Genomic DNA, 21,235 nt, shown 5'->3' with positions numbered 1-21,235 from the left:
ACAGATTTCCCGAAAGCATGGCCGCTTCCCTCGCCCACCCTACCCCCCACCCCAAATGCTTGTGCGCTATATTCAACGGCAAGCCCTTGCCCCTCCCAACAGGCTGCCTCAACAGCAGGGCTGCACTTGCCCCACCCCTCCTTACAAGTCTCCTCAACAGCAAGGCTGCCCTTAACCCCAACACCCCCAGTGCCCCTCAAGCTTGAAGTCCAAGGTTACTGTGTATTCACCTCTGAGTTCCCCTCAAAGTGCAGGCTGCCAAGTGCACGTCATTTATGTACTGTTGTGACGGACGGTCCAGCGAGGGGGGGGGGCGATTCCGGCAGGCTGGCCTGATAATGTTATGCTGATGTATTACAATGAGTTCCAATGGCAGGAAATGCAGTCGGCCATCGGCAGGCTGAGCGGACAATCACAAACTGGTTTCCCGTCATCGTAAAACCATTGCGCCATATTGTCCACTCACGCCATCGATCATGCCCAACGCCCGTGGGCACGGAAAATCCCGCCTAATATTTTTCATCACAGAAGTGATCTTCTAGTAGAGCTGTGTCCCCTCTTTCTGTTCTCCTTAAATACTCCACTAAATATTTAAAATAATCAGCACTTAATTCCATGTATAATGAATTCTCAATAAACACAAAAAACTAGAAATATTAGGCTTGAATAAAATTATTCTTTGACCCACGTGTCAAAAGTAATTAATTTGCAAATCCCTGCATTGTAGTCTGTGAAATCTTTAATTCAGATATTATAGATAAACAAAAGTAGCAAAAAATACTTTAGATAAAGTTATGTTCACAGACACTCAAAGACCCCTGAGGCCATGTTTGATCATGTCCTCACCCAACTTACTCATGCCCAAGAAATTCTGGAATGATTTTTCCTGAGATGTTGAGAACAGTGGTGATACTCAATCATCTCAGTAAAAACCAAGAGCACAGTCTCACTCCAAGTGTCATTGGCCTTTAGTCAACAATATAAAGTTTTATATTGTTACCTCGGACGGCCCACTTCTACCTCCTACCCAAAATCCACAAACAGGACTGTCCCGGCAGACCGATTGTGTCAGCCTGTTCCTGCCCACGGAACTAATTTCTTGCTATCTTGACTCCATTCTCTCTCCCCTTGTCCAGTCCCTTCCCACCTACATCCGTGATTCCTCTGACACCCTACATCATATCAACAATTTCCAGTTCCCTGGCCCCAACCGCCTCCTCTTCACCATGGACGTCCAATCCCTCTACACCTCCATCCCCCACTGGGATGGTCTGATGGCTCTCCGCTTCTTCCTCGAACAGAGGCCCGAACAATCCCCATCCACCACTACTCTCCTCCGTCTGGCTGAACTTGTTCTCACACTGAACAATTTCTCCTTAAACTCCTCTCACTTCCTCCAAATAAAAGGTGTGGCTATGGGTACCCGCTTGGGCCCCAGCTATGCCTGTCTCTTTATGGGGTATGTGGAACATTCCTTGTTCCAGTCCTACTCCGGCCCCCTCCCACAACTCTTTCTCCAGTACATCGATGATTACTTCGGTGCTGCTTCATGCTCTCGTCTGGACCTGGAAAAATTTATTAATTTTGCTTCCAATTTCCACCCCTCCATCATTTTCACATGGTCCATCTCTGACACTTCCCTTCCCTTCCTTGACCTCTCTGTCTCAATTTCTGGTGATAGACTGTCCACCAATATCCATTACAAGCCTACCGACTCCCACAGCTACCTCGACTACAGCTCCTCACACCCCGCTTCCTGTAAGGACTCCATCCCATTCTCTCAGTTCCTTCGCCTCCGTCGCATCTGTTCTGATGATGCCACTTTCAAAAACAGTCCCTCTGACATGTCTTCCTTCTTCCTTAACCGAGGTTTTCCACCCACGGTGGTTGACAGGGCCCTCAACCGTGTCCGGCCCATCTCCCGCACATGCGCCCTCACACTTTCCTCTCCCTCCCAGAAACATGATAGGGTCCCCCTTGTCCTCACTTATCATCCCACCAGCCTCTGCATTCAAAGGATCATCCTCCGCCATTTCTGCCAACTCCAGCATGATGCCACCACCAAACACATCTTCCCTTCACCCCGTCTGGCGGCATTCCGCAGGGATCGTTCCCTCTGGGACACCATGGTCCACTCCTCCATCACCCCCTACACCTCAACCCCTCCCACGGCACCTTCCCATGCAACCGCAGAAGGTGCAACACCTGCCCCTTCACTTCCCCTCTCCTCACCGTCCAAGGGCCCAAACACTCCCTTCAAGTGAAGCAGCATTTCACTTGCACTACCCTCAATTTAGTCTACTGCATTCGTTGCTTCCAATGCGGTTTCCTCTACATTGGAGAGACCAAACGCAGACAGGGTGACCGCTTTGCAGAACACCTTCGGTCTGTCCGCAAGCATTACCCAGACCTCCCTGTCGCTTGCCATTTCAACACTCCACCCTGCTCTCATGCCCACATGTCTGTCCTTGGCCTGCTGCATTGTTCCAGTGAAGCTCAACGCAAACTGGAGGACAGCACCTCATCTTCTGATTAGGCACTTTACAGCCTTCCGGACTGAATATTGAGTTCAACAATTTTAGATCATGAACTCTGTCCTCCATCCCCACCCCCTTTCCGATCCCCCCCTTTTTTTCCCAATAATTTATATAGATTTTTCTTTTCCCACCTAATTCCATTATTTTTAAATGTATTTCCATCCATTGTTTTATCTCTACCTTAGAGCCTTTTTTGATTCTTTCCTCCCACCCCACCCCCACTAGGGCTATCTGTATCTTGCTTGTCCTGCTTTCTACCCTTAATTAGCACATTCCTTAGATAATATCACCATCTTCAACACCGCTTTGTTCTTTTGTCTGTGACATCTTTTGATTATCTCCACCTATCACTGGCCCTCTATCCAGCTCTTCCTGTTCCACCCCCCCTTAAACCAGCTTATGTTTCACCTCTCTTCTACTTTTACTTAGTTCTGTTGAAGGGTCATTCGGACTCGAAATGTTAACAGTGTTCCTCTCTGCAGATGCTGCCAGACCTGCTGAGTTTTTCAAGGTATTTTTGTTTTTGTTAAGGTTTTCTGCAATGGACATTAACTTTAAAAGAGGATGAATGGCACAAAGAAGTAAAATCAACACTTATTTTTACACAGGAACAAAGGCCCCAATACACTCTATCCAAACTAAAATAGAAAAGCATGATTTGTACAGCTAGATTTGCAAAAGGTTAGTGACGCCTTAATTCTGATCTGCAGAATGCAATGTTGCTGAAAATTGGTTTTGCTGAGCAATGTGCTACGAAGTGAGGTAAAGCTTCTGATTTCTGTCCCTTTTGGCTATTTAGCCCTTTAGATCAACATGTCTGTAGTAATTATGGTTTTATTTAGTGCATAATGTACCTTTAAAAATAATGCTTGTTAAGGAAGATCACATGATCTGTGGTAACCAATAGGAGAGCAGCGCAGGCTACCTCCGCTGTCAGTGCAGAGATAGAGTTGGAGTTGAAAGCACACGTGTAGTTGCTGCTGAGTATATTGTAAATAAACTTAATGTTCTCACCCAAGAAGTTTCTGGAAATCAATTCTATCATTAATAGTACAACTTGGTCACCCTACAATAAACTGGCTACAAGGGTAAAACAGGATTGAATAGCAAAAATCAAGTTAGAAAGAAATTGGCACTGTACCTTACCCAGTGATTGTAAATAGTAAGCTCCGTTAGAATTGAAAAAGTTATCCCCTCTCAAAATGCCACAATTTGGGAGAATTGATCCTTTTGAACCAGCACAGACGATTGGTCTCAATAAATAGAACGCCTCATGTTCTTTTTTCAAGTGAACAAGATTAAGGGGGAAGAGAAGAGGCGAGCGATCCTCTTAAGCACTTGTGGGAGCAAAAACCTATGGTTTGATTTGAAATTTGACAGCACCCAGTGCCCCAGATTCAAAGAATTTCAATCAATTGGTGGACCTCATGAAGGGTCATTTTCAACTCAACCCTCAGTCACAATGCAGAGGTTCAGATTTAATTCACGAAATAGAGCCCAGGGTGAGACAATTGCATGCTATGTGGCAAATTTGAAGCAGTTAACAGAACTTTGTGAGATTTGTAGGATTCTGAAGGACATGCTCAGAGGTCGTTTAGTATGTGGTGTGATAGTGGACACTATTCAGAAAAGATTATTGTCCGAAGTGAATATGGATTTCAAGAAGGCATTAGAGATAACGCTGGCCATGGAAAGTGCTGTAGGAGATTCAAACGCAATGCAGGGTGCGCAAAATGGCGCCGTCCTCCACATCGGACGGGAAACCTCAGCCAAAAGTGGTGCAAAAAAACGAGACTCTGCCGATAAGCAGGAAATAGCCCTCACTAGCCAAAGAATAAAGAAAAATAATTTAGCAATGAAATCGAAGAATAAATTTAATAGAGGTGGAAACAATCAGTCTTCTAGCGATTGGCAGTTTAAAAAAATCGAATGTTATTATTGTCACAGAGATGGACTTATAATGAGACAGTGCAAGGAAAGATTCAAGCAGGCTTGTAAACAAAAGAAGAAGCCCGATGAAATCCACAATGTGGAAGAGTCTGAAACAACAAATTCAGACATTTACTCATTTTTTCATCTGAAAGCTGGAAACACGGAACCAATATTTGTCACAGTGAAAGTCAATGGCAAACCTGTCAAAATGGAAGTGGACACGGGAGCTTCCACTACAGTAATTTGGGAACATATCTTCAGATTTTTGAATAATGGTGAACACCAATTAAGCTTAGAACAAACTGCTACCAAACTAAAAACTTACACAGATGAAGACATTCAAATAAAAGGCATAAGCAGGTGTCCATTATGGAAGCCAATCAGCACAGCTATGCATGATAGCGGTAGCAGGTGAAGGGCCAAGCCTCCTGTGGTGAAATTGGTTAAAGGGGATTAAGTTAGAATGATCTGAAATTTTCCAGTTGAGAGCAAGTGGGCTACCAGAGCTATTTAGAAAGTACACCACCGTCTTCAAGGACGAACTGGTGAAAATCCAGGGCCTGCAGGCTAAGACTTATATGGATCCTGAAGCAACCCCTCGTTTTATGAAGGCGAGACCAGTGCCAGACACCTTGAGAGAAAAAGTCAACACTGAGCTGAACAGGCTAGAGAAACTTTGTGTTATACAAGTTGTTCAGGTCTCAGAATGGGCAGTGCCCATAGTCCCCATCCTTAAACCCAACCAAAGTGTCCGAATTTGTGGGGACTATAAACTGACGTTTAACAAAGTAGCCAAACTGGACAGGTACCCCATTCCAAAAATTGAAGACCTGTATGCCAAGCTGGCAGGCGGGACAGCGTACACAAAGCTTGACATGACAAATACTTATCAACAACCACAGTTGAATAATGCCTTCTGGGAATTTGTCACAATTAATACCCATAAAGGGTAGTACCAATATATATGATTGCCTTTTGGTGTCTCCTCAGCTTGTGCCATCTTTCAGAGAACAATGAAAAGTTTACTGCAGGGACTGCCCCAGATTGTAGTCTATTTAGACGATATATTGGTGACAGGATTCACTGAAAAAGAGCATTTGGCAAACTTTGAAGAAGTCTTAAAACATTTCTTGCAAGCTGGAATGAGTCTAAAAAAAAGAAAAGTGTACATTCCAAGCAAGGGAGGTAATCTATTTGGGTCACTGGGTAGATTCACAGGGCCTCCTCCCAGTTGAGGAGAGAGTGAGAGCCATAAGAGGGGCGCCTGTGCCAAAGAATGCTTTGGAGCTCAAATCATTCCAAGGAATGATCAACTATTATGGGCGGTTCTTACCCAATTTGTCTACAGGGCTGCCCCCCCTGCATTCTCTACTCAAAAAGAACCAACGTTGGTCTTGGGAGGTGCCCCAGAAAGAAGCTTTCCTAAAGGTGAAACAATTGTTGCATCCGCCCAATCTGTTAGTGTATTATGGTCAGACGAAAGAACTGGTGCTGACATGAGACGCATCTCCCTACAGAGTGGGAGCAGTGCTCTCTCATTGGATGAACAATGGCATGGAATGGCCTATAGGTTACGTATCAAGAATGCTCACCACAGTGGAAAAGGGATACTCACAGATAGAAAAAGAAGGCCTGTCCATCATCTTTGGTGTCAAGAAGTTTCACCAGTACGTACATGGCCACCATTTAACAACCATTTCAGACCACAAACCATTGCGAGGATTGCTTAGTGAGAACAAAGCTATACCACCCATTGCCTCTGTAAGAATACAATGATGGGCCTTAATTCTGGCAGCATACAAATGCACCTTCGTACAAAGGCCTGGTAATCAAATCACAAACGCCGGTGCCTTTAGTCATTTACCTTTACAAGAAAATGATGAGCATACCCCAGTTCCACAGGAAATTGTTTTACTGTTAAATTTCTTAGATTCCTTGCTGGTATGTGCTTGACAGTTCAGAGACTGGACAAGTCGGGACCCAGTCCTATCTCAAGTACGAGAACAAGTGCTGCATGGTTGGTCAAAGGAGCCTGTATCTGATGAAATGAAACCATACTTCAATAGAAGACATGAAATAACCAGCCAGGATGGCATCTTATTGTGGGGAACACGAGAGATTGTTCTTCCAAAGGGAAGGGAACCATTTTTAATTGAACTACACAGTGCCCATCCAGGAATTCTCGAATGAAGACCATAGCACGCAGCTATCTGTGGTGGTCTGGGATGGATGGTAAAATAGAGAGTTTAGAAAAGCATTGTGTGCAATGTCAGCAACTGCAAAAGTTGCCAGTGACATCTCCATTACACCCATGGGAGTGGCCAGGTAGACCCTGGGTGTAGTTACACATTGTCTACGTTGGACCTTTCCTGGGAAAAATGTTACTGCTCATTGTCGATGCCCATTCAAAATGGTTAAACGTATATGAGATGAAGTCACCAACGTCGGGCGCTACAATTGAGGAACTACATCAGAATTTTGTTTTTCACAAACTGCCAGAAGTAGTTGTTTACGAAAGTGGCATGGTATTTACGAGTGCTGAGTTTCAAATGTTTATCAGCCTCAACAGTATCACCCTTCCTCAAACGGACTGGCCGAAAGGGCGGTTGAAACGTTCAAGGCAGGCATAAAAATGCTAACTCGTAATTCCTTGGCAACCAAGCTAGTACGCTTTCTTTTTCATTACAGGACTACCCCTCACACAACAACAGGCGTCACACCTGCAGAGTTATTGTTGAAACGCCGACTCAGGACAAGATTGAGCTTAATAATGCCGAATTTAGAGGGGAAGGTGGAAAGGAGTCAGGGAAGCCAGAAAACTAGACACGACTGGTATTGTCGAGAGAGGAAATTTACCGTGGGAGACCAGGTATACGTGAAAAACTTTGGGGAAGGACCAACATGGTTACTGGGTAAAATAAGTGTGGTGACTGGATCTCTATCTTACCATGTGGAAGTGGAAGGCTGGATCACCTGTAAATATGTGGACCATTTAAGGAAAAGAGAGATAAATCATCAAGATTTTGTTCTACCAGTGACCATGACCAGGTCTGTGTTTCCTGTTGAGGATACTCAACCCAGGACAGACATGTCTGATGTTCCTGTAGGGGTTGAGGATACAGAACTGCAAGTGCCCACCAAAGCACCTCTTGTTCAGGCAACTCCAGAAAAGAAAGTTCCTGACAAAGAATCTGAAGTTGTGGAGCTGCGACATTCCACATGTACCAGGAAACCACCTGAAAGACTGAACTTGTAAATTCCTTACTCAGTATAAATATTATGTTGTCTTGAAAAATATGTACTTGTAAATATATTATGTATAGCCGAGTTAAAGGGGGAGGAATGTTGTAGTTATGGTTTTATTTAGTGTGCAATGTACCTTTAAGAATAATACTTGTTAAGGAAGATCACATGATCTGTAGTAACCAATAGGAGAGTAGTGCGGGCTACATCCGCAATCAGAGATAGAGTTGGAGTTGAAAGCACAAGTGTAGTTGCTGCTGAGTATATTGTAAATAAACTTAATGTTTCCACCCAAGAAGTTTCTGCAGATCAACTCTATCATTAATAGGACAACTCGGCCACCCTGCAACAAAGTCCCTGTTGTAAATTTTATTCTGTTGCAGGGAACGCCGACTCCTTTGAACTGTTCTTCTTTGTAAGTTAACATGGCCAATATTTGGCAGGGCAGGATCCCCTGGTCTTCCAGTGCTTTTTCCAGATGGCTGCTACTTATGCAAATCCTCCAGATTCACAGCAGGTCACCGCTCCTACAACTTGCCACTCAGTCTATCCTGTTTTCTTTCAAAATACTTTGAATCACACAATTGGTATGACTTGCACTTCACTAATAATTTCACAATTCCATAGGGGTAACACGATTAGAACATTGTAATTAAAAACGGTAACTTTTCCACAGCACAAAAGAAAAATGCAGGGCAGTTGAGATAAAATAATGTATAGATTTTTAAAGCACTGTCCCATTATTAAAGCAGACGGCAGGAGTACAAATGTGAATTCTGCGAATTCTGTGATTCTGAAATGTGCTTTTGCTTATATGTATGAGTGTCTGTGAAAATGAGGGTGGGAAAAACATTTACAATTTATTTTGTTCATTTGACAATGGCTGCATTATTGATATTGCATCTGATCAGCAGTCAAAGCTAAGTCTCCACACCATATCTTCAAATTTGCAGAAAAAATTGGAATCATTTTTCAGAAGTGAATTTTCATGTGCATTTTTGTTGGTTCATATTCTACCTTTAGCTCTTTAATGAGAATAAGGCTTCAAATACATTCCATTATTGCATGTACGATATGAAAACTAAACGTAATAACCTGATCTTTGGAGTAAGGAGTGTCAACTCTCTGTGGATCACGGCAGGCTTCGATAAGAACTTTTGTTGCATTCAGCTGCAACAAAATCTCACAGGCCATTGAATCAAAGAACGTGATGTTGGCAAGAGCAGCAGAAGCCAGCAGGAACACTTCACTCGATGAGGCATCTTTGCATAAATCTATGAGAAAAGAACGAACGTTTCATATAATTGAGACTTCAGTGGAAGTAAATAGACCTTTTCCATTTCGTATTTAACCAATTTCAAAGAAAATAGTTATACACAGTCATTATATCGGCTCTATTCTTTGGCATAACATTTGGCATAACATTTAAATTAAATAGCAAATCTGACATGGAAATGTATTAATTTATACTGCCAAAAACCTCTCGAGTTTTGTACTTTCAAAAATTAAAGCTTATTAAAGCTTATTATTAAAAGCTTCATGTAGTACAGTTAGTAAAACACACAATGCAGATTAATGTTGATTATGTTATTCACATTATTTTATCTTCCACAGTGGTGAGATTTCTTGTTAAGTAGATGCTTTGGAAATAGGATTTAGCACTGTGCAGTTGGTAAGTAAAGCACCTGGGGATTTATGCAATCACTAAGCTAGCAATAAGTTATTTTTAAAATTCTTCCAGGACAAGTGATAATCCCAGCAGAGAAGGATGTGGCTGTGTGACAGCTGGGGGTTTATTAGTACAGTAAATTACTGTAAAATATGGGATTAATGCATACTAATTTAAAATACTAATTGAAAATATTTTGTATTCTATTATTGCTCTTCCAAAACTGGCCAGTTTGTCTTGCACAGGAACAACACTGACAAATAATGCCATCTGCAGGAATATTACATGTTTTACCATGTTCAACAATTCTGCTACAAGAATGGTCTTCTCTATTGAGATGAAAGTATCCCTTATTTGATGGATGCAAGACTTTGTGGAAATAGTTATAGCAGTCTCACCCCATTTCCTTGTAGGTTTGAATCAACAGCGTAAAACTAAACTTAATTTGGCACTAATTGATGCTAAATTGGCAGTTTCACTCGAAGATTGGTGTTGGAAATGGAAACACACCATACTGGCACAGTAAAGTCCTCTTCTGAGGTTGGAGTTAAGGTATATGGCTGGAGCAAGTACAGAGTGCTTTGTTGTACATCTAATAGATCACGTGGGAATACTTGGGTTGAATTTTATGGCCCACCCTCAGGCTGGGTTGGTAGGCTGGGCGGGCGGGAGACCATAAAACGGGCCATGCCACTGTGCTGTTCCCAGTACCTACCTATTTTCCCCCACCCCCATTGCAACTTTTCAAGTGGGAAGAGATGTCAGGAGGCCCACCTGCCTGTGGGCAAATTGAGGCCCTTAAGTGGCCAGTTAATAGCCAGTTAAGGGCCGCTTACCATTGTCGCTGGGTTTTAAACCGTGGCCGGAGAGGGCCATGCCAAATGTGCAGCCTGGCAGCTTTTGCTGGTAGGGCTGGTGACCGGTCAGGTGTGGGGAGTGGAGGGGTTGAAGATGCCTCTTTTATGAGCCCTCGTACCCATCTGAAGCCCCACCCCAAGATTTCCCACATGCTCCCCAATGTTTCCTTTCCCTCTTGCCATATCCACTCAGTCTCCCCAACCCCCTCGCCAGAGACTGCCAGCTTGGTCCAGGTGATAACCCACCAGTACCAATGACAGCTGGCACCAGAGAGCTGCCAGCCATTTAATTGGCTGGCAGCTGTGCGAGGTGGGACTTCCTCCCAAGTTGGCCATTAATTGGCTGCGAGGCAAGCCAGCCAAGTGGGGGTGAGCTCGCTCCCAGCTTTACGCTGGAGGGTGGGGACCCCACACCCCTCCCCCTGTGAAATCCAGACCATGCAGTCTTAATTCCCACGCTTCAGCTGTCATCCCTCCCTCCCAGGACCACGATACCTCTAGCATGATGTGACCACCAAACACATCTGCCCCTCTCTTGTCAGCATTCTGAAAGGACTTTTCCCTCCACAACATCGTGGTGCACTCCTCAAGTGTTCCCAAGACCCCCTTCCCGACCCATAACAAGTGCAAGAGGTACAACACCCTTTCACTTCCTCCCATTCCACTGTTGAGAGCCCAGATGAAACAGCGAGTCACTTGTACTTCTTTCAGTTTAGTATATCATATTCACTGCTCATGAAGCTGTTTCATCTTGTCACGGGAGACCAATTACAGCCACGAATTGCTTACGGGCATATTGAACTTTTTAAGGAAAACTTGTGTATTTTTAAAGAAATACAAGAAAGGACACTGAGCAAAAGATGGCTGTTAATGTAAACTGACCAGTTTCTGGAAAAGTCCTACGTGGATTATACTGACTAGCCTGTCCTGAGAAAACATGGAATGTCGCACCTGAAAAGGTGTCATGGCATTCTTCAAGCGAAGGCACTTAAAATGGAGATAGGAAAGATGCAAAAGACTGAACTTTAATTTCCTGTGGTTATGGAGACGAGGACTGATTACCATGTCTCAGCAGTCATCTAAAATCCATCTCCTTTGTTGGTTTATATCTCAGAATGTGTAAAATGGTCTGAGATGAAAGAAAACAGACTCTGGGCACAAGGCATGGATTTTTTTTCCCTTTTAGGAATACACGGGGGAAAATGGGTTAAAAAGCTAGTTGCAGAGCAATGCAGTGTATGCTATGTGTGTGACAGCAAGAAGAAGACCAACTAGTCACCCTGCAGTTCCAGATGAAGTCTCTCTCTCTCTTTGTTGCTGGAGGCACAATCAAAAAGGAAATTGGACAGCTTCTTCAGCCAACCTACAGAACCAATTGTCTCCAAACCAACTATGAAACTGCCAAAGTCAGCTCTACCAGAATCACCCAACTTAACGGCTGCAATGTTTCGCCATCTACACCATCTACGGACAAGCCAAAGACTGATTCATATATCCTTTTTAACTTTTATTTGGACTCAACTTCTCATTTCTGATCTGTGTGTACCTGTGTTGCATTTTTATTATTTTTTCTCGGGGTTTTGTAACTAATAAGCTTACTCTTTCTTTGACTCAAGAAAGGCTGGTTAAATTGGCTTCTTCTAAAAAAAAATACATTTGAATTGGGAAAAGATATCCATGGGGCAAAGGATCCCTTTTAAATTAACCTTGTTGTGACCAACTGGGGGGGTTGAATAAAGAAGGGGAGCCAGCACATTCCTCCTCACCCAGGAGCATAACAAAATTGTGGTCCCATTTGGGAAGTTAACAAATTTGGGGGGGCTTGCCTGGGGACCAGTCTTAACAATCTACATTGGAGAAACCAAATACAGATTCACTTTGCTGAACACCTCTATTCAGTCTACAAGCATGATCCTGAGCTTCTGGTTATTTGCCACTTTAACTCTCTGTCACATTCCAACACAATCTTCAGCCTCTTACACTGTTTGCATGAAGCTCAACAGAAGTTCGAGGAACAGCACCTCATCTCTCAACTGGACACGTTGCAGCTTTCCAGACTCAATATCACCTTCAACAATTTCATAACCACTGCTCCCAATTTTTCAGACAGCAAATGCTGGTAATAATTCTATAATAATTCTGGTAATAATTCTGCTGTTTATTAACATCAACACAAAAACAAAATACTGTGGATGCTAGAAATCTGGAATAAAAACAGAAAATGCTGGAAATACTCAGCAGGCCAGGCAGCATCAGGGGAGAGAAACAAAGTTAACATTTCCAGTTTTGATGAAAGATCATTTCAGTTCATTTAATCATTTCTGTCTTTCACGCTATCACAAACCTTCACTCCTGTTCTTTCCCCCACTCCCCCCACCATCCCCATTCTGTCTTTGCTTAAAACCTGTTATATCTGTAACTATTTCCGATTCTGATGATAGTTTATTGACCTGAAATGTGAACTCTGTTTCTCTCTCCACAGATGCTGCCTGACCTGCTGAGTTATTCCAGCAATTTTTGTTTATATATTGTGGAATGTAGGTTCCAGTTCCAGTACAAATATCCCTCATTCTAATGAGCATAAAATTCATTAAACAAAATGTTTTTAAAATTACCTTTGTTCCTCTCTCAGGTTCCATTCCATGGATTGCCTGTCTCTTAACTTGGTTTCAATTTCATTTCTTGGGTGACCTACAAGCATCTTGGCTGGAGTGATGGACTTGAAGGATGATAATTGAGTTCAATGCCACTTGTACAGTCTATACTAAGCTACCTGGGGTGTGGGAGAAACATTTGCCAAGGTTGGTGAACTCCCCACATTCTCAGAATACTCTAAGAGGTTGGCCAAGATGTTCACAACTCGTTTGGGCTTCTCCTTATGAATTGAGGATAGTGTGGAGGAGCGTTCAAAATACATGGGGGCAGCGGGCGAATTAGCCCCCGAACCTCCCAAAATGTGGGTGACCAGAAAAAGTTCATTCCCATACCTGAAGTGATGGATTCTGTAACAGCTGATCTTCCCATCACAGGCTGTTTCACTTCCATGCATACTGCTGATAGGCTCACTAGTGATCCTATCAGCAGCAAACGTGGGAGAGAAACAAACTGTAATTGGAGGAGCAGTGAGCCCTGGGACAGTGATTGCCGGGGCTCAGCTTGAGGCCTTAGCACCATAATAGCAGTGGTGAGAAAGGCTGCAAGGGGAGAGAGGCAGCGAGGAAGCGGCTGCAGGATGGGGGAGTTGGCGAGGGAGCAGATGGTGGGGGAAAGGCAGCAAGTGAGTGGCTGCAGAGAGAGAGGAGGTGAGGGAACAGCTGTAGGGGGGAGAGGCAGCAAGGGAGTGGCTGCAGTGGGGAGAGGCGGTGAGGGAGAGGCTGCAATGGGGGAGCAATGGGGAGAAAGGCTGCAAAGGGGGAGAGAGGCTGCAAAGGGGGAAAGAGGCTACAAAGGGGGAGAAAGGCTGCAAAGGAGGAGAAAGGCTGCAAGTGCAGTGGGGGAGAGTGCAGGGTGAAGGCTGTGAGGGAGATAGAACAGTTTCAAACCTGAGAATAAAGGGATGCTCAGCTAATTGGGAGGCAGGAAAACCTGAAGTAATTGAGGTAATAAATTCCTTGGAAATGAATGTGTGGTGTTTCTAGCTTAAGCCTGCATAAGTTCAGGAACTATTGCTACTGTATGGGAAAAATGTAGCAGATGCTATTGTAATAATTACAGCATTAATTGGATAATTTAATACTGAACAGTTTTATTTCAGAAGAAAGATTTGCATTTCTGTGTTATCATATCTCAAAGTATTTTACATACTGTGAATTACTTGAGCTGTAGTGGCTGTGTTAGAGACAACATGCAACCATTTTGTATATACTAAGAACCCAAACAATAATGAATGACTTGCATTTTTGTAGTGTTTTTTATGACCTCATGATATCCTAGGGTGCTTTACAGCCATATTTTCAAAGTATAGTCACTGTTGTAATGAAGGAAATGTAATGGGGTTAAATGATCGATTAATTTAGGGGAGTCTTGGACTAGGGAGCATAATCTAAAAATCAGAGCCAGATTTTTCAGGAGTGAAATTAGGAAATACTTCTACCTACACAGAGTGGTAGAAGTTTGGAACTCTCTTCTGCAGATAGTAATTGATGCTCAATCAATGTCACTACTAGACCAATTGTTAAACTTAAATCTGAGATTGAGATCTGTGATGCAGCAAATAAGGTAGGTAACTGCCTGGTTAAAATCTTGAAGCTTTGTGCATATGTGAAGAAAACATATTAGTTGTGACCTCACCAGTCGGCAGAAGGTGTGTTTAGGAGATTTTTATAGAAGTGTGGGTTAGTTATTTTGAAAAAATTTTTGTTGCTAACTTTTCTTGTGCCAATTTAAATATTGTGTTGTCTCGGAAGTTAATGCCTTCCTTGTGTGTTGTGGCTTTAAATTTAATGGGCGGGTGATGATTATTAAAGGCTATTGACGAATTCTTCTAATTCTGCTTCTGTGCGAGTCCAAGTACCCCATATTTCAACACTAATGCAGGCGGTAATGTTACTATGTGACTGTATCACCTAATAGAGGAGTTAGTGAGAATGAAAAAGGACCCCCTGAAAATCAAAAAGTAGTCCTCTAGAAAATCTCAAGATGATCCCTCGAAAAAGAATATTTTGACCTCTAGTGTGGAAGTGGGTTTAAGCAATGAGAAAGAAGGAGGAAATGTTGGAGGTAAAACTTACAAAATAAGTGAATAAAGTAATTTTCTACAATGCTAATCCTGGCTCATAGGTGCCATAGCTTGCTATAATTGGATGTTCCATGCTGGGGAAAAAAATGGCATATTCATCGTAATGATACCTTCAGCTGATGATGTATTGATATTGACAGATTTTCAATGCATCTCCAAGGATTATCCAGCCCCTCTCAGATGTAGGGTGATGTGTAAGAATATCACTGACTCTTTCAAAGAAAGATACCAGTGAGAATTTTGTTGTGTTCTACCAGTTTCCAGGTAAAGCACAATCAAATTTTCTTCGTATAGCACCCTTAATATTTGTTTTAAAAAAGTCGCAAGGTGCTTCACAAGAATGTGATAAGTCAGAAAATTGACATCAAGACACAGGAGTAAACATTAAGACAAGTGACCGAAAAGTTGGTCAAAAAGCTAAGTTTAAAGGAATGTTCGAAGGTAGGGGAGATGGGGTTGGGGGGGTTTAGGGAGATAATTCCAGAGTTTCAGGGCTAGAATTGAAGGTGCAGCTGCCTAACGTGGGGCCAAGGAATTTGGGATGTTTCACATAAGAGCATAAAATTGTTCATGGATACACCCTACTGAATCTCCAATCGTTCCAAATAATCTACTTCAATCTAAACATAATGAGATGTAACCAAATGAGCCAATAACAACAGAGTGACTTTATCCAATTTCTATCATTACTACCTTAGTACTGCTGTACATTAGGAAAGCTTTGGTGCTGAGAAACCCTGTGCTACTGAAACCAACAGAGGTTGTGGCAGCACTTCGCGATGGACATATCTGAGATCTATACATTTTCAACTAATACAAACAAAATTAATAATTTTCTTAGCTTCGACATCAGTCTTTAGCCTACATGATGTTACCTTATTAAAATTGTCTTTGATAATCAAATGAAGAGAGCAATGAGGGGGAAATGATATGGTTGGATGGACTGTAGTTTAAAAAAATGGTTTGGAAGATCTAGATAGAATTGAAAATGTTCTTTAATTGGTATAGTACTGATTTTGCTGCAGATTTATGTTTGTGTTAAAGAAAGTGATATTTGTAAAGATTTCCACATTAATTGTTTGGAACCAGTTGCCACTAGGCACCCTGGAAAAGGTTCCCAGAATGTTAGGTCGGCAGATGTTAACAGATAGAGGTCAGGTCCAAATAACAGAAAACTTACCAGAGACAAAGACATGAATATCAAGGATTAAAGAAATGGTTCTTCCAGCTTAAAGGCTGAGTGAGAGGTGACAAGAGAGACAGGGAGAGTGCTGGGGTTTAAAGATGAGAAATGAGAAAAGCTGAAATTTTAAAAATAGATATTATAAACGAGCATAGGGGTTGAAATAGAGCTGTGCAATATTAACATAAGAGCCCAATTTCTGTTATTTTTACAAAGCTGCTAACCCAGCTGAAATAAACTGTCAAAACGGCAGACAATGGAGCTTAGTATAAATATGACATTACAAAATGCAATTCCATCCAAACAGACATGATTGGGCAGGATTTTACAGCCCTGTTGGGGTGGGAGTGGGGCTGTAAAATGCAGCGAGCCGTTCAAAAGTCCGTTGACTTCGGCGGGACTGTAAAATCCGTCTGGTGTAAAATTCCACCCCATAAACAGAGAAAGAGCTGAATCAGGAGCAATATAAGAAGAAGGAAGACAGAGTTATAAAAATGAAGTACTGATATTAAGAGGTGACCATGGTGAAATGTCTGAAGATACATTAAAAAAAATTGTAATTCGCCTTGAATCTTCTGGAACATTATGCAGTTTCAGTCATGACGCTTTAATTCAACACACTATGGCTTGTGCGTCAGTACAAATGTTCACAACTGTCAGTGTAGATACGGTAAAGCAGTTGGCAACCACAGTTCTATGCAAAATTAATGGCTAGGGACCAGGCTTCACTCATTTCAAAACTCCTTTCAGTGGTTAAAGGAGAGAATCAAAATCAATGAAAGTGCAAACATATTGACCTAGAAATTTGATCGTGGCTGATTTTGGTGGCGGGGGTGGGGGACAGGGTATTCACTGCCCACACCTGTTCACTCGGGCAGAGGGACCAAGTGAGAGTGGTGCCGGCAGGTTATTACCATGGGTCAGGCGTGCAGCCAGCACTACCCATGCTGCTTTCTGGCTGCCTGCCTGCCGGCTGAGTGGGAAGAAACCAAGTGGTTCTGACACTACTTAAAGGAAGTCATCAACTCTTAAAGGTGGGGAACACTAAGGCTGCCACAGCTGGAAAGCTTCATAAAGGTGCAAAATAGTTCTAACAAGTCTAGGCCATAAATTCTCTCTCTGATAATGCAACCCTCCGTAGCCAGCAAGAGAAAACATAAATGTGGAAGAGTTTCATGGAACTTTCCCAGTGAATTTTGCCATTGACAAGTTTATTTCCTGGAGCAAATGGACACTCAAGGTAATCAGAAGTTGCAAATTCAAAGCAGGGAATAATGGACCATATTATTTGAGTTCAGCTCTGCTAGAAGCCACTTTTTAGCTATACATGTTAAGGTCACAGCAACATTGACCTTTGTTTGTTCATGGCTCATTTCAGATGCCTGGAGGGTAACAATTCTGGCATCAACCAGGCATCCATGTTACATTGTCTGTTCCAGGTAGTCACTGCTCCTGTCAGAACAGATCAATGTATTTGCTTCTGGTGGACAGCCCAGCAGCAACAGTATAGTCAAAAATAACTGCATCTAATACCAAGCTTTGCAAATGATCAATAAGGTCATGAATTGCATATACCTAGCCAAGGGACTATCTGCATGCAAGAAGGGCAGCTTTTGCTAAACTATTCTATGAATATACGTGTGTCCAGAATCCCAACTTTAAATTTCATTGCTTGTTGTTTTAATACACTGTATATGGCAGATTCCAAGGAGTTAGAAAGGAGGAATAGGGAAATAATTTATATTTATTTTTTTATGGTACTATAAATGCTTTGTTACCTACGTTGGTTATGACTTCTTTAAAGAAAAGTACCAATGGGAGCTGCAATGCTTTTCTTTGCTCAATACCTTGATTAAAATCCTACATAAACTTTGACCCCATTTCCACTATGGGTGGATTCGTCCCAAATTTGTACTAAGTGCAATAGTAGGCCAGTGAAACAACATTTTACCCACCGGCCATGATGGCAGGTTTTCACGGCGTATCGTCCCAAACCCGCCACATTATTTATGCATTCCAGGAAACATGCCATTTCCATGGCGGGTGGGTGAAGAGAGCCCGCCTGCCATCACCTCCCTGCTTCATCACGCCAGGCGCTGTATTTAAGGGTCAGCTGCGCGCATACATCTCAGTGCTTCCTGCCCACGACTACTGCAGGGATGATGTCCACGAAAGGCATGAAGACTGCAGCCCCCAGGTTTAGCAACGTGTCACTGGAACACTTTTTTGCTGTGAAGGCCGGCCGTGATGTCCTCTACCCCCACTCTGGCTGCAGGATGGGCAGTGGCATTACCAACCAGACTTGGGAGGCAGTGGCAGCAGTGATCAGTGCCAACGCTGCACAGAAGAGGTTGACCATTCAATGCAGATAGAGGATGAATGATCTCATCTGTGCAGCCAGGGTATGGCAACCATCTCATCACTCTAAACTCACACACTAAAGCACATCACACATTCACTGTCATCTCACTCACTGCCAGCTCAAGGGACATCACCACTACTCTCTCACACAAACCCTCACATGTCCATCTGGCCTCATCTCCTCTGGAGACTGTCTCCTCAGCCCTCATCATCTTGAGGCCACTTGCACAGATCAACATGTGCCCCCACACACACCCTGGGTTACCCTCCTTCCCCAGTACAGCCCTCGTCCTGAAGCCCCTTTCCTTGCCTGAGGCCACTTCTCCCCCTTCCCCAAGCAAGACCTTGCCCTGCAGCCATTGAAAAGCCGCCCACATATGGCTGATCTGGTAGGTAGAGACCTACTCGTGAGCTCCCCTAAAAGTGATGTGGTGCTGCATCTGATAACTGAGTGCCGACTGCAACAAGGTAGGCAAACAAACCTTGAAGTCCCAAGCGAAGTACAGCCCTCCAGGTGCATGTCACTTATGTGATGTTGCGAAACATGTCGGCGTGCTTTCCCGCTGATGTGGACAGACAATCCAGTGGGGGTGGGAGGTGAGTCCAGCGGGCTGGCCTTATAATGATTTGCTGATGTATTACAATGAGGTTCCCAATGTCCGATGGTGGGATACATGGCCCGCCATCGCCAGCTGAGCGGACGATCACAAACTGGTTTCAAGCCATCGTGAAAGTGATTGCGCCATATTGTCCGCTCACGCCACCAAACACGCCTGCCTCCAGCCTATGGGCTGGATTTTATGTCCCACGGGCAGGCACACACCCGACCCGATTAGGCGTAAAATAACGCACAATGACTTGGGACGCGCATCCCAATGTCATTGTGCACTCGCGCAATATTTTGGTCGGCAGGCATGCGCGAGAGTCGGCAGCACACCTGACGACAATTAAGAGGCCTATTAAGGCCATTAAAGTTTCAGTTAACTGCCATTTTCCACTGCCCGTCCAACCTTACCATTGGTGGTTGGGCAAATCAGCCAGGCGGCCTTTGGATTCTTTTAGGAAATCTCATCCATGGGCGGGATGAGGTTTCCGACATTAATTTTTTTTAAAATTAAAATTATGTGAAAACATTTTTATGTTTATGTTCATGTGCGTGACTCCTATGTGGGGACGTTTTTTTCCGATTTTCAAAAGCTTTATTTTATTATCCCTGCGTGCTCCCCCGCGCATGTGCAGACTTTTGCGCTCACACTCCTCCTGCCCCCAGCCCAGCAGTTTTGAGCTTCTTAGCACACCTTTCCAGCCAGCGTGAAATCGTGGCCAGTTGCCAATCACAGGCGACGGTCCGTTTCTCAGCCGCTCCCAGGCCCGCCCACCGCGCCCGTCCAACGACCCGAAAATCCGGCCCTATGTCTTATGTGACTATGAAGAAGCAATAATATTTTCCTGGCTTGTGGTATCTGCTAACTATTACTATTGGAGTGATATTGCCACATAGATAGAGATAAGCAGCAGGATTAATACAGATGTGTAGCCTCATAAAAATGTGTTGCATCTATATATATGATCAGTAATTATTGACCTATAGAAATATAGAAAAGATACATCAGACATGCATTTCCATCATACTTCAAGTGTTACACTCTAATTTCTGTCTGACTTCGGAAAAGCTATAAAGAAACAAAGGCTTTCATTTAAGACTTAGGGCGTGATTTTTGTCATAAGTCCTATTTTCAGCAATGAAAGGGACAGTAGGAAGACAGAAACTAAAAGACACACCCATTGCGGTTTTCTTGCTAGGCTCTGTTCAATGTAGACATCAGCCAAATGTAATGTAAATTAATGTTCAATATGCATTTAGTAAGCGAGTCTTCACCTAATTTGCTACTGCCCATTCATAAGACCTTCCACAGACATTTCCAGCTGCTGTTAGAAAAACACTAGAAAGTTTTGGGAGGCATTTTGCTTCTATTACTATATTTACTTTTGTCTAATATACTTATTTCAAAGTGCTTGCAGTATTGATGGGATGTTCTCAACTCTTAAGACATTTCTGGCAATAGGCTCTTTCTTGTCATGAAGGGCCCTCTGGCCATCCAGCATCTTTAGGAGAGGCAACAATAAAGTAGAAAGGAAATAAACTTGTGCTGCTGAGGCAACAATAATGCTTTCCAGTAAACATATTCAATTCCATTAAATGATTTTCACTTAGCTATTTGCTTTGTATGTACTTCCGTTTGGCCTTCACCAAACAAAACAGATATATCTTTACAACATGAGTTGATTAAATGTCTACTTTCAATAACAAATAAAAACCACAGTGAGTGTAATTGTATTATTTATTACCACAGAATTGTTGAAGACATTACTTAGTCCTTTCAGAAAAGGACCACCACCTACCTCGCATGTGGCAGGGTCTGCAGTTCGTACATTGGACTTATCAACCATCTCTGAACCTATCAAACTTGAGTGGAAACAAGTCATTCTCAATCCCAAGAGGCTTGCATCTTATAGTTCATAGAGCTATAGTTCATAAGAAAGAGTTTTAAATCAAATTGTTATTTTAAATAACAATGGAGCTGGCCAGGCTCACCTGATGGTTCAATGGATAATTGTACCAATACTTCTTAGACAGCCCCTTGGGATTGAGGATGACTTGTTTCCACTCAAGTTCGATAGGTTCAAGAGATGGCTGATAAGTCCAATGTACAA

General features: G+C 43.0%; 1 protein-coding gene across 1 annotated transcript in view; it reads right to left on the bottom strand.

Moving 5' to 3' along the window:
* Positions 1-21,235, bottom strand: part of insc (INSC spindle orientation adaptor protein) — a 273,444-nt gene that overhangs the window by 62,123 nt on the left and 190,086 nt on the right. The window contains exon 7 of the mRNA XM_078547877.1: positions 8,808-8,986. Within this exon, the coding sequence (XP_078404003.1) occupies positions 8,808-8,986 (179 nt within the window). The remainder of the gene's footprint in view (positions 1-8,807; positions 8,987-21,235) is intronic.

Source organism: Cetorhinus maximus, chromosome 9 (genome assembly GCF_964194155.1).
Source record: "Cetorhinus maximus chromosome 9, sCetMax3.hap1.1, whole genome shotgun sequence".
Classification (NCBI taxonomy): Eukaryota; Metazoa; Chordata; class Chondrichthyes; order Lamniformes; family Cetorhinidae; genus Cetorhinus; species Cetorhinus maximus.
Note: the sequence above shows the minus strand (reverse complement) of the source record. Positions and strands in the feature narration are given on the sequence as shown.